Source organism: Hemitrygon akajei, chromosome 8, assembly GCF_048418815.1.
Source record: "Hemitrygon akajei chromosome 8, sHemAka1.3, whole genome shotgun sequence".
In the NCBI taxonomy this organism is placed as follows: Eukaryota; Metazoa; Chordata; class Chondrichthyes; order Myliobatiformes; family Dasyatidae; genus Hemitrygon; species Hemitrygon akajei.
The window spans coordinates 120,048,731-120,063,401 of record NC_133131.1 but is presented as its reverse complement, the minus strand read 5'-3'; the positions used below and the strand labels follow the sequence as shown (position 1 = coordinate 120,063,401).

The window sequence follows — 14,671 nt, the reverse complement described above, 5'->3', positions numbered from 1 at the left end:
CTTTTTAAGAAAGGAGGGAGGGAGAAAACAGAGAACTATCGTCCTGTTAGCCTAACATCAGTAGTGGGGAAGATGCTAGAGTCCATTATTAAAGATGAAATAGCGGCATATCTAGATAGCAGTGATAGGATTAGGCAGAGCCAGCATGGATTTACCAAAGGCAAATCATGCTTGACTAATCTATTGGAGTTTTTTGAGGATGTAACCAGGAAGTTGGACAAGGGAGATCCAGTGGATGTAGTGTACCTCGATTTTCAGAAGGCATTTGATAAGGTCCCACATAGGAGATTGGTGGGTAAAATCAGAGCTCATGGCATTGGGGGGAAGATATTGACATGGATAGAAAACTGGTTGGCAGATTGAAAGCAAAGGGTAACGGTGAATAGGTGTTTCTCGGAATGGCAGGTGGTGACTAGTAGGGTGCCACAGGGCTCTGTATTGGGACCACCGCTGTTTACAATTTACATCAATGATTTAGATGAAGGCATTGAGAATAACATCAGCAAGTTTGCTGATGATACTAAGCTGGGTGGCAGTGTGACATGTGATGAGGATGTTAGGAGAATTCAGGGTGACTTGGGTAGGCTGGGTGAGTGGGCAGATACTTGGCAGATGACGTTTAATGTGAATAAGTGTGAGGTTATCCACTTAGGGAGTAAGAACAGGAAGGCAGATTATTATCTGAACTGTGTAGAGTTAGGTAAGGGAGAAATACAAAGAGATCTAGGAGTCCTTGTTCATCAGACACTGAAGGTGAATGAGCAAGTGCAGCAGGCAGTGAAGAAGGCTAATGGAATGTTGGCCTTTATTACAAAAGGAATTGAGTACAAGAGCAAGGAAATCCTTTTGCATTTGTACAGGGCCCTGGTGAGACCACACCTGGAGTATTGTGTACAGTTTTGGTCTCCAGGGTTAAGGAAGGACATCCTGGCTATAGAGGAAGTGCAGCGTAGATTCACAAGGTTAATTCCTGGGATGTCAGGACTGTCTTACGCAGAGAGGTTAGAGAGACTGGGCTTGTACACACTGGAATTAAGGAGATTGAGAGGGGATCTGATTGCAACATATAAGATTATTAAGGGATTGGACAAGATAGAGGCAGGTAATATGTTCCAGATGCTGGGAGAGTCCAGTACCAGAGGGCATGGTTTAAGAATAAGGGGTAGGTCATTTAGAACAGAGTTAAGGAAAAACTTCTTCTCCCAGAGAGTTGTGGGGGTGTGGAATGCACTGCCTCAGGAGGCAGTAGAGGCCAATTCTCTGGATGCTTTCAAGAAGGAGCTAGATAGGTATCTTATGGATAGGGGAATCAAGGGATATGGAGACAAGGCAGGAACCGGGTATTGATAGTAGATGATCAGCCATGATCTCAGAATGGCGGTGCAGGCTCGAAGGGCCAAATGGTCTACTTCTACACCTGTTGTCTATTGTCTAAATTAGAATGCTGAGCCTAGAATACAACAAGGTAAATGAATAAAGTTCTTTCGTCTTAATCAGATGAAGATAATTAAAATATTTTTCTTCCCTTTTTTCTTGCAGGTTTTTGCTTTCGTGGTCACTCTATGTTACTCTGGCAATGCATATTTTAGCTTTCAGACCTGGAGATCAAGAGACCAAGTACCTTAATTGCCTAATACTCCAAGGGTAAATGTCGGCAAATGGAGAAAATATATTGTGAACAAAGGAAATGTGAAGATCTGTTAATACGCTTTCCTGGCTCAGTGTTCATTATAATTACACCTATAGAAAAATGTACTTAAGACACTCCAAAGAGAATATTTAATTTTGTATTTGTGCCATGCTGTGAAGATAAATACTTGGGTTTATTTCTCTCTACTTTCCACTGTCTGCTCCCTTCCAGGAGCACTGACGGTCCTCATCTGTTGCAATTCACAGAGGTGGCATTGCTTTGGCACAATTGGCCATCCATCGGTTTTCAATGGACAGTGAGGACCACCTCTACACTCAGCACGCACACTTCCACTAGGAGTCTGCAAATGAAAATCTGCGGGGTGAATCATAGCTAATTGTGGGTTTCTTTGGACAACTGTCCCCTACTGCTGTTCCATCAAGATCAGGAAACTTGTCACCTTAATCATATCCACTGCGTCAAAGGGATTGTTTATGTCCCTTTAAATGTATTAAACCTCTTGATTATTTTTATTAAGATGTATAGCTTTATTAATGCTTGGAATAGTTCATCACATTGTGGCTCATTGCTTGTTGTTTTGACTGTGTTTGCAAAATAATATGAAATATTTCCATTTGCCCACAATTTAAACTAATATTTTCAAAAATAACATCCTTCTTATGCCTTTAAAATTAAAAAAGTCGCCTTCACTTAATGTTAATTCTTCTATAGTCATGGGAGATAGATTTGGATTTATGCCAAGAGTCTCCTTGTTTCTCTTAGTTTTGCATTGTACATTTATGTATTGGAATGCTGAAAGGAGGCTGTTCATTAAGTTGCCGACTATCCTGTCTTAAATTAGCTAAGCTAGCTGGCATTGGGTACTGATCTTTGACTTTCCTGCTTGGCGAGTCTCAGTTCCACAGAAGGAATAACTACCACCTGAGGCTTCAACAGACACAGTTAGTGTGGTAGGAAGATGCATGGTTTCACAAACAGAAATAATACATCGTGTTGCATTTCAATTGAAATGCCATTGCCAATTAAAAATGTTGTAAGTAAATGGCAGCCACCTTTGAGTAAATGTTTATTCAAATTGTTTCTAAACAAAATATTAATAATTAGGACTTAATGTTACTGATTATGTAAAATATCCATAAAAAATGTAACAACTTTTCTGAATGTCATTAATGATCCTTAAAGGTCAGAAAATTTACTTTGTACATTTCACTTTGAAACAATACTAAATGTCATGTTGTACATTGATCTTGAATATTGCAAGTTTTAAAGAAGAAGGTGGAATTTAAATTGGCAAATTATATTGCTGTATTTACTGTATGTCCTGTTTTCCAGTGTGGAAAAGAAATAAATATTTTCAAATGATATTTCAGTATTTAATTCATGCACAAATATTGACTGAAAATTAGCTTGTTGCAGTATTTAATGTAATATTAAATGCCATTAGTCATATATTGGATACAAGCTAAAAATTTGTATACTTATTCCAGTTTGTTAAAGATTAAAGCAAACCTCCAAAAATTGAGAAAATTTGAAATCTCTAGTACTGTATATTCAGAATGATTGTACGTCAATTTGGATTTGCTCTCTTTAAATGCCCTTAATTTAATGCCGTGATTGTTTCCTACATCTATAAAATAATGACTTTTGTGCCAAACTGTTTGCATATTTTCTGCAAGCAAAATGTAGTTTGTCTACTATGGTTTAATCAACTGTTCTCTATTTGAAGAGTTATTTATTTCCTAATCATTGTTCTTTAGGGGGTTGTTCATTAATTTTCACTAGCACTCTTTTGCATCTGTGCTTTGCACAGATCTTGCACATAGAAAGCAACTAGTAAATCCTTTCATTAACACCATTTGGCATTTCCCATGTAGCATCTTAGTGGCTCTGTGTAGACAGTGAAGGCCTGCATGTTACAAAACAACATTAAATCAGGGCTATAGTGCCATTGTGGTTACATAACTTGTAGCCATGAATCCAAATTGCAACACAACTGGAAAGTTAAATTGAATTAAATAAAATCTGGGTAGAGGGAGACTAGAATAATGAGGAATATCGATCTGATTCATTAAGGTCCTTCAGGGGATAAAATCTGCCATCCTTGCCTTGCATGGGCCAAATGTGACACCAGACCCACTGCAATATAATTAACTTAATTAACTGTCCCAAAGTTACCTGATGAAATTATTCTGCATGGGTGGGGTGAGGGTGTCAGAGGGAGGGAGAAAGGATTAAATGATTTGTTTTCCCACTACCCCTTCGATCATTATGGGTGGCCAACTGCATTACCGCTGATATTACCAAGAGAACAATAGATTCTTTACAGACCAAGAGTCTGTCCTGTTGTTCGTTAACAGATTTAAACCATACCGCAATTTATATCTGAGTTATTTAGAATCTAATGTGTCCTAAAATAGGTAGCTTGGCTTTGTGATACCGGTTAAAGAAAGTTGCTTGGTTAAAGTGCCTAGAAATCAGTGAACTTTGAGGTCAGCTATTTTAATCCTTCTGTCAGTGCAAATAAGTGTTTTGAAAAGAATCGAGGTCAAATGTTGACACTGAAATTAGAGCATTATGGTGCAATCTGAAACACTTGTTGGGGATGGAGTCATGTGCTGAAGAGCGGTGATTGGGATCAGAAATATTAGCTTTTGTTGGCTGTTGTGTTCATTTAACACCAGATCAGTGAAGGAGCTGCTGGAGATGGTAGGTGGGGCTGGATGAAATACATGGAAACAGGTGTGTTTTCAGGTAATGTTGCTGTAGCCACTGTGGATGAGTGTAGGAGGCAACCAAGGCAGATGTGCAAAGTACTGGTAGAGAACAGGATGTGAAGCCACTGTGAAGGTGATTGACTGTAATTGGGTAAATGAAAATGAACAGAATAATGAAGATGGTGGCAAATCTTTGTCTTGAACTACTGATGTCCTTCAGTTGAAGATACTCTTACGTTGGGTAGGAAGATCTACAGTTCAGACTCATTGTTGATACCTTTCATAGTCAAGATGGGTAAGTGACAGGGAAGGACAAATAATCAATGGTGTGCTTGTGTGTCTGCTGTCATTCTCCATGGTGGCAGTGATTGCAGTTTGGAAAGTGTTGTCAGAGCCCAGATAACTGCTGTGTTATTGGTGGTGGGGGTGGGGGGGTGGGGTGGGGGTTGCATTCTTAGAAAGCAGCCTGTGTTGCAATTTTTATTTGGTTTACTTTTTTCACATATATGTCAGAAGTGATTTCTTTTTCTGTTTGGTACCCTAGATTTTTCTTTGATAGTGACCTGTGAATCACATAAGAGAATTTTCATTCCCCAACCTGCTGTAATGTGGGGATTGCTTGTAGCCCGTGAGTGTTTTATTGAAGGTACCCAGTGCCAATAACGTGTTCAGCTGGTGGAGGGTGTGAACGATTGAATGTCAAGCAGGAAGGCTGCTTTGTGTTCTCAAGGGTATTCCATCACGTGCTAACCGACCGTGTGGCTGGTTGGAAACCCCGGGGGATATAGAGATGAGTGGCTGAGGAAAGGATATCAACCATCTCACCACTATGTGCAGCCACAGTATTTATCGGACTGGTTGAATTAATTCAGTGGTTATGTCTAGAATGTTAATAGTGGGGCAAATCAGTGATGGCTTATCGACTTTGGACTTTTTTCTCGGCATGGGGCAATAAAAAGAAAGGTATGAGTGGAGTGGCCACTGTAGGAGTGACTCAGATTTGGCTTAATAGGCTTGGGTAAGCACAGGTGAAAGTTCTAGTGAGCAAGTTTCTAGTAAGTGTTTTTTTTATGTTTGTACATAGCTAGGTGCTGAGAATAGACCCAAAGGTTCTATTTTCTATGTTTGTTTTGTAAAATGTGGGAAATTTGAAAGACCTGCAGACTCCCTGGTAATTATATCTGCATGAAGTGCATCCAGCTGCAGCTCCTCAAGAGTCCACGTTAAGGATCTGAAGCTGCAGCTCGAGGACCTTCAGCTTATATTGGAGAATGGGATGGTGATGGATAGGAGCTACAGGGAGGTGGTCACCCCTAAATTTCAGGAGGCAGGTCCCTGGGTTACTGTCAGTAGAGGTAAAGGGAATAGGCAGCCAGAGCAGAGTACCCCTGTGGCTGTTCCCCTCAATGTCTACCACTTTGCATATTGGTGGGGGCGGATTGGGGGGACCTACCTGTGGCCAGTCTCTGGCACTGAGTCTCAAGAGGAAAGGAGGGGGATAAGAGGAGTGCAGAAGTGATAGGGGATTCCATAATTAGAGGAGCAGAAAGCAGGTTCTGTGGTCGTGATAGAGATACTCAGTATGTTGGCTCCCAGGTGCCGGGACATGATGTCCTGGATTGGGTCCACGGCATTCTATCGGGGAGGGTGAACAGTGGAAAGTACACATTGGTACCAAAGACATAGGAAAAGGGAGGAGGTCCTGGAGAGAGTATATAGAGAGTTAGCCAAAAAGCTTTAAAGTAGAACCTACAGGGTAATAATTTCTGGATTGCTGCCAGTACCATCTGCCATTGAGGGTAAGAATAAGATGATTTGGCAGACGAATGCGTGGCTGAGAAATTGGTGCAGGGGGCAGGGTTTCAGAGGTTTGGATTAATCAGATCTCTTCTGGGGAAGATATGACGAATTACACCTGAACATAAAGGTGGGGGGGGGGGGGGAGAATCAATATTCTTGTGGGCAGGTTTGCTAGTGATGTTGGGGAGAGTTTAAACTAATTTTGGCAGTGGAATGGGAATCAGAGTGATAGGGCTAAGGATAGGGCAGTTGGTATGCAAGTAGATGCAGTGAAACAGTGAGGAAGGACTGGCAGATAATTAGCACAATATTGCAGTAAGATGAGTTAAAGTGTCAAGGGTGAAAAATCAAAAAGGGTGATGCATACAGGACTGAAGGCATTGTACTTGAATACACTCAGTATGTGGAATAAGGTAGATGATCTAGCAGCGCAGTTAGAGATTGATGGGTATGATGTGTGCATCTCTGAGTCATGGCTGAAAGAAGATCATAATTGGAAGCCTAACATCCAAGGATACACATTATATTGAAAGGACAGACAGTTAGGCAGAGGGGCTGCATTGCTTTAAAAAAATCAAATCCTTAGAAAGAGGTGATATAGGATTGGGAGATGTAGAATCCTTGCAAATAAGAGTTAAGAAACTGCAAGGGTAAGAAGACCTTAATAGGAGATATACAGGCCTCTGGATAGTAGCCAGAATATGAGCTATAAATTATAATGTGAGATAGAAAAGGCATGTAAAGAGGGGCAATGTTGCAATATTCGTGAGGGATTTCAATAGGAATCTTTTTAGAGAAGGATGTAGGTGAGCCCACTAGGGGAATGGTAATTCTGGATTAGGTGTTATGTAATGAGCGAGGTTTGATTTGATCAGGCCAGTCAGTGGTTGAAAAGATGTTAGAGTCTAATATTAAGAATGAGATTTCAGGGTAATCTGAGGCACATGATAAAATAGGCCAATGTCAGCATGGTTTACTACAGGGGAAATATTGCCTGATAAATCTGTGGGTATTCTTTGAGGAAATAACAGGCAGGATAGACCAGGGAGAGTTAGTGGATGTTGTTTATTTGGGATTTTCAGAAGGCCTTTGACCATGTGCCACACATAAGGCTGCTTAACAAAATAAGAGCCCATGGTATTGCAGGCATTTTTCTTTTGAGTGAGGGTTGACTCCAAACTGGATATGAGTCATTGCATAGAGCATGACCACATTCAGCCAAAAGGTGATCAATCATTCTCACACACCCCTGGAATTCACCTCTTTAATCCATATTTGACTTGAGGCTGAAATGACTCAATGAAACCTAATTGAGCATTGGTGAGGGCTATTCACCATAGGTTATCAGTGAGTTAGGGCTGCTTTGTACACTGTCAAAGACACCTTGAATTGCCCCTCTGCTGACTGAGATTTAATTGATTGTATGGAGTAATCTATACTACGTTTTGTGGGCAGAGCACATGTGGACAAATTTCCACATTGTTCGGTAAATACTCGGTACCAGAACTATATCCTAACTGCCCAGGATAGACGTGTAGCTAGCTCTAGGCTGCTGTTGTAAAGAGGTACAGCAGTAATCTTGTCTGACCCTATAGCCTTTGCTGGATCCAGTGCACTCAGCCATTCTTGATATCAGTTGAAGAGAATGGTATTAGCTAAGGATATGGTTTATGCTGCTGCTGGACGCCGTTTTGCACTCCTCGTTGAGTTGGGTTTTGTCTATCGACAAAGGAAATGACAGCAAAGGAAAAAATGTACTGAGCAGTGAGCTTAGAGATTCGTGCGTTATTGTTTGATGGTGCCTAGTTCCTAGATCTTGTGTGTTTCCAGTCCTTTCAACTTAAAGTTATGACAATGAATTTGTGCATTATTTATTCTTGACTATACTTAAATGAATAGAAGCAGCTACGGATTTCCTGATCAAGTAGGTTTCTCTCTGTGTTGATTCATTCACCACTTACCACAAACCCAGTATGGCAGCTTTGACTGTGACTACTTGGCCAACTGAAATAGTACTGTTCTACAGAACTACTTTTATTGATAAAAAAAGGATCTCGTGCTTTTCTGCCGTATATGACGAATAAACTCTTGTGATTTCTGCAATGAAAAGATGCTGTTCGCTCACGTCCTCCTGGTCATCGTCCTCAAGTCTCACTTTTTAGTTAGTTACATTTTCAGTAATAAGGTGCTAAAGCTCATTGATATGTAAATCCCTTGCAGAAACTGTTGACTCAGAACTTCTGGATCTCATTTGTTTCTCACTTAAAAGACAGTGCTGATTCAAGCTGACACAATTTTGGGGCATTGCTTTTACCAGTTATTGCAATATTTAACATAGGATTGAGCTTTATAGGGAAGAGCAGGTAAAGTGGCTAGTGCAGTTTGTTGGCCCTCAATCCATAAGGATTCCACCAGTGCAGAGCCAGCCTCCTGGATTAACACTTAGGCGGAGCAGTGATGCACCATCAATAACTCTCGGAGACGTGAGTTAAGGTAGGCTTTTATTGGCTGGAAGAAAGCACAAGCAGCAAGCGACCACCACACAACATCCTGGAGACTGAGGAAGGAGCAGTGCCTCCAATCGCCTTTATACCGGGGTCTGTGGGAGGAGCCACAGGAGCAGTCAGCGGGGGGGGGGGGGGGGGGGGGTGTCCAGACAGGTATATGTAGTTCACCACAAGCAGAAAGGTAAATCTCAGAATTGCAGGCTTCCCCCTAGTTAAGTATATTAATGGCCAGTATAGATCTGTATCTTCAGTCCTGATGAAGGATCTTGGCCTGAAATATTGACTATACTCTTTTCTATAAATGCTGACTGGCCTGCTGAGCTCCTCCAGCATTTTGTATGTGTTTTTTGGATATCCAGCATCTGCAGATTTTCTCTTGTTTGTGACCTTCAGTTTGCTTATTTTCGAGAGATTTTATTCCACCTACTGAAATCAATGGGGAAATGGGTGTAAGAAAGCTAGACCTTTTGATTTAATGTAGTTCACTTGAGTTAACAATGCTTTGTGGTGTTTTAATTTTTAACAAACATTTTTAATAATACTATGTTTTAACATTTTGCTATTAATGGTACCTGAAAGGACCAAAGTAAAATGTTGGCTATCTCAGATGTTGTACTGATACAGTTAGAGGTTATCAAAGGCCATTATAAAGGACTATCTTACATACAGTGATGTTATTTTGTTGTTAATCCTCATCAATCTGATGACAGTGACATATAGAAACACACAATTATTTTGGCATCAAAGGCCATTCACTGCAGATTTTATACCAGCTTGTGCTAGAGATATTTCATCAGTCCTGTTCTGATTTTTTTCCCGCAGCTTCTTAGTTCTTTTGTTCTCTAAGAACAACAACGCCAGCTTCATCATTCCAGTTTTGTAGCTTTGAGAAGTCCCCCTCATCTCTAAATGTACCTAAAACCTTTCTGGAACCTTCACAAAGTTGATGTCTGGGATAGGCTACAATGTTCCAGTTGTGGCCTAACCAGTACACTGTCTAAATTCAACATAACCTTGCTACTTTGGCCCTATGCTGTTATATATAACTGCCATGATCCAAAATAGTTTCTAACTATTCTCCCAACATGACTCCAGTATAACTCGGACTGAAATAAACAACATATTTCACTGGATCTTTCGATATACTTGTGACAATTAAAGATAAACATTTTTTTTCAAATGTTATTTCTAGAAAATTTTCCCCCCGAACCCTTGACTCAGTGGTAAAATTATGTAAACCATAGCTTACAAAACATAAAATTATCCATAAAATAAGAAACAAACATGGCAGAAATAAATATAATAACCAAGTGTGTCTATTAAACCTATAGTAACAGAAAATTCAGCGATATGCTTCACCACTACAATCACCACTATTCCCCCTCCCCAGGAAACCTAAATATTTGCCCCATTTTTGTGTATAGATGTCCAATCTGTCAAACTGTTTGTAAGACATGCCACTTTGGAGATTTCTGTGACCCATTCCTGAAATGATGGTTCCCCCCCCAAATTCCTCCAACCTCTAAGTATAATTTGTCTTCCTACTGGTCTGAATCCAATTTTGAGAGTGTTTATCCCCAAGTAACCCAAGTGTGTCTCCCAAGATAAAAAGTCTGGGGCAGAAAGGGAGCTGAATACCTGAAACTTCACCAATATAATCCAAAATTCTTGAATTCTGGGACAGGACCAGAGACCATGTACTAAGTCCCCTTTATCTGCCTCACAGTGCCAACATTCAGGGCTGTTTTTCAACCCTAATCTATGTAACCTTGCTGGAGTCCAATAGAAACGGTGTAGGATCTTAAACTGAATAAGGCGCACCCTCAGGCCTCTTGACATTGTTTTGACATTTTTGCAGATTTCGTCCCACTCTTTTGTCTCCAAAGTCACACTCAGGTCTTTTTCCCATGCTCTTTTAAGACACAACAGAATTTTCTCCCCAGAAATTTGTGTTAAAGCTGAATAATAAGTTGAGGCTTCGTGACCTTTACCGTATGCAGCCAGTACAGTAGACGGTATCGTAGCAACTTGTGGGGGGTTGCTGTGTAGAACCAAAAGTTGTATGTAGCAAATGACGCAGTTGAACATATCTTCAAAATTGTGACCTAGAAATATCATACTGTTGGGTTAACTGATTAAAAGATTTTAAACTATAACCATTATAAAGGTCTCCCAATTTATTTATACCTTTCCCTTGCCATTCCCTCCAGAAGGGGACTTATCATTACACAACTTTGGATTCATCCAGATACTCGAGGCTTCATTCAAATATGGATTAAATTTAAATAATCTGGCTAGCTTATTCCAGAACAAATGCACATGCAATATAATTGGGTGAGACCTTGCCTCTGGAGATAAACATTGTAATGGAGGGATGGGAGGAGCAGAGCACTCAATACGATACCAAGGAGGCGCTCTCTCCGGAGGGAGAGACCAATGTGCTAAATGTTTAAGAGTAAAGACATAGGCTGGAATGTGTCTACGTTAAGAAACCGGATGTGCTGGAACTTCTGAAAATCAGATAAGCAACTGGGGTAGGATGGAATATATCCCTGGTTACTATGGAAAGTGAGGGAAGAGATTGCTGCACCTTTTGTGATCATCTTTGTGAGCTCACTAGCTAGCAGTATATTGGAGGGTGGAAAATGTTATTCTTTTGTGTAAGAAAGGGAATAGGGATAACCCTGGGAATCATAGATTGGTGTGTCTTGAGTCTGTGGTGGGCAAATTACTGGACAGCATTCTTAAAGACAGAATTTGCAAGCATTTGGAAAAGCAAGGTCTGATTAGGGTTAGTCTGCATGGCTTTGTGAAGGGCAGGTCATGCCTCATGAGCCTGATTGAATTCTTTGAGGAGTGACGAATTACATTGAGGTTAGAGCAGTGATGTGGTGTATATGGATTTTAGTAAGGCATTTGATAAGTTTCCCCATGGTGGGCTCATACAGAAAGTCAAGAGGCACGAGATCCAAGGAAACTTAGTTGTTTAAATTCAGAATTGGTTTGCTCGGAGAAGGAAGAGAGTGGTAGTAGACAGAGCATTTTCTCCTTGGAGGTCAGTGACTGGTGGTGTTCTGCAGGGCTCTATTCTGGGACTCCTGCCTTTTGTAATTTTTATAAATGGCTTGAATGTGAAAGTGGAAAGGTGGGTTAGTAAGTTTGCAGGTGATGTGAAGTGTTGCGGATAGTATAGAAGGTTATCGTAGGTTACACCAGGACATTGATAGGATGCAGAGCTGGACTGAGAAATGGCAAAGGGAGCTCAATCTAGATTATTGTAAAGGTCAAAATTCAGAATATAGATATTGGCAGGACTCTTGGCAGTGTGGTATCTTGGGGTCCATGTCCATAGATCCCTCAAAAGAATCCACGCAAGTTGATATGGTGGTTAGGAAGGCACATGTTGACCTTCATTAGTTGTGGACTGAGTTCAAGAGTCACGACGTAATATTGCAACTCTATAAAACTCTGGTTAGATTACACTTGGAATATTGTGTTCAGGTCTGGTCACCTTACAGGAATTATGTGGAAGCTTTAGAGAGGGTGCAATCAGATTTACCAGAATGTTGCCTGGATTAGAGAACATGTCTGAGGATAGGATCAGCAAACTATAAGGCTTTTCTCTTCAGAGTGAAGGAGGATGACAGGAGATTTGATAGAGATGTATAAGACCATAGATGGAATGGACAGCCAGAGACATTTCCCAAGGGTGAAAATGGCTAATACCAGAGGCATAATTTCAAGGTGTTTGGAGGAAAGTATAGGGGGTTGTCAGTATAGGGGTTTTTTTACACAGAGACTGATAGGTGCTTAGAATGTGCTACCAGGGTTTGTGGTAGAGGCAGATACATTAGGGACATTTAAGTGTCTTATAGTATACAGGTACATGGATGAAAGAAAAATGGAGGGCTTTGTGGAAGGAAGGGTTAGATTGATCTTAGAATAGGCTAAAAGGTCAGAACAACATTGTGGGCCAAAGGGCCTGTACTGTACTATGTACTATGTACTAAATATGTTCTAAGTTATCACTGACATTTGTTGCTTTGCAACAGAAGTACAGTGCACTACATTAACAATTACATTACAATCAGGAATATCAATTAAGTAGTACAAAGAGAGTGCAAAATAGTGAAATAGTGTTCATGGACCATTCAGAAACCCAATGGCAGAGGAGAAAAGGTCAAGTTTGTCTTTAGGCTCCTGTACCTCCTCCCTGATGGTGCTAATGAGAAGAGGATATATCCTGGATGGTGAGGGATCTTAGTGATGGATGCCACTTTCTTGGAGGTATCACATTTGGAAGATGTTCTCAATGGTGGGGAGACTAGTGCTCATGATTAATCAGTGTAGTTTGTGAATAATTCAGAGAAGCCTTGAAGATGCAACCTTTGACATTTCTGACTCCTAACCATGTAACCTCTATTGCTAATCCCCATGTGTCATGGCACTACTTCTCGTTACATTTTTTGGCTTACTCCTATCTTCCTGAAGAATGGTGTCAGAGAGACAACACACAATAAGTGACTTGCATTAGCAGTTGCAAAAATACTTGTCTTACCTTATTGAAGGAATCTTCTATGATTACACCATTTCAAGACTTTATTGTATCCATGCCAACCATCACCTACTATCTCTCCTCCTTGACCTCTCTGGTACTACGTTGCTATTTCTAAACTGCATTCCTTCAAGGTGTATATACATTCTGAGTACTCGCTTGAGAGTGATGAATGTTGAAGATTTCTGCACTTACCCGTTTGAATAGGCACCCACTTGCTACATAGTTATACATCAAATGGCCCTTTGGCCCAACTCACCCATGCCAAACAAACTGCCTATCCAAGCCAGTCCCATTTAAAACAGAACAAGTTATTCAGCCAACTAATTAAGAAAAAGTCATCTTAAATCTCTTCTGTCAGCATATGGTCCACATCCCTCCATTCTCCACATATTAGGTTTCTATATAAGTGTCTCTTAAATGCCTCTATTCTCTTTGCCTCCATCACCAAGAACCCACCACTTTGAACTCCCCACCACACCTCACCCAGCTTCAAATGCAAGCCCGGCTCTATTAGATATTTTGATCCGGTTAGAAAAAAAATATACCAGCTGTTTACCCTGTCCATGCGTACATTTGATCCATATCCCTCCTTTCATATCCATGTCCTCGTCCAAAGGTCCTCCAGAATAGTTTCAGCATCCTTTCCAGCTTAATCACATTCATCCTAATAGCGCACAGCAGTGTAGTACTACCAACGATTTGTACAATCGCAACATGATGTCTTCAACAGCTATACCCAATTCCCCGACAAAGAAGGCAAAAGTGCCAACTCTTTCTTTACCACCCAGTCGACATGTATCAATCACCACTCAGGGACATGCATACCTGTACTATTTACTTTTAAGTCCTATGCTGGTTAACTTGTCCAAATGGAACACCTCACACTTGACTGAGTTAATTCCGTCTGCCATTCCTTGCTCATTTCCCAAGTTCTTCAAGATACTGTTGTAACTTTAGATAACCTTCTTCACTGTCTACACCACCACCAATTTTACTGTCACCCGTAAACATTGTATCTTCCAAGTCTCTTCAATACCTCCTGGGCAATCCCGGAATATTTTGCACAAAGGACGTTCTTCCTGGACATTTCAAACAGTCAGAAGTTCTCACACTGAAATTTATGTACGTAAGTGTGATCTGCGTGCTATAATTGACAATGTGTGCATCTCAGTCAACTATCCGAAATATTCCAATCCTTCAGCCACATCTTTCGGAACTTACCCTATTTCATAGTCTCAGGTTATTTCACATAAATTAGGCACAAACATTACGGGCATAGCGCAAGATACCGGCTCTGAGATCTTGGAAAACGATATGACTTCTACTCCCGTTTACGTTCCGGGGCCGCACTCCGTGGAGAGAATTAACAGCCCTGGATTTGCGGAAACCTTGCCGCAGTAGCGACCAATCAATTGATAGGAGCGTGCCCTGGAGCCAATCA

At 40.8% G+C, this 14,671-nt stretch overlaps 1 protein-coding gene and 1 long non-coding RNA gene across 2 annotated transcripts in view; one reads left to right on the top strand and one right to left on the bottom strand.

The window, feature by feature from the left end:
• cmtm8b (CKLF-like MARVEL transmembrane domain containing 8b) overlaps positions 1 to 3,015 on the top strand; it is a 70,090-nt gene extending 67,075 nt beyond the window's left edge. The window contains exon 4 of the mRNA XM_073054484.1: positions 1,540 to 3,015. Coding sequence (XP_072910585.1) covers positions 1,540 to 1,626 — 87 coding nt within the window. The 3' untranslated portion in view covers positions 1,627 to 3,015. The remainder of the gene's footprint in view (positions 1 to 1,539) is intronic.
• Positions 3,016 to 8,806: 5,791 nt separating this feature from the next.
• LOC140731461 (uncharacterized) lies at positions 8,807 to 14,577 on the bottom strand. The gene is made up of 3 exons (XR_012099844.1): positions 14,452 to 14,577; positions 10,664 to 10,777; positions 8,807 to 9,098 (listed from the first exon to the last, which is right to left on the bottom strand). It is a non-coding gene; the product is annotated as an uncharacterized lncRNA (long non-coding RNA).
• Positions 14,578 to 14,671: the final 94 nt, after the last annotated feature.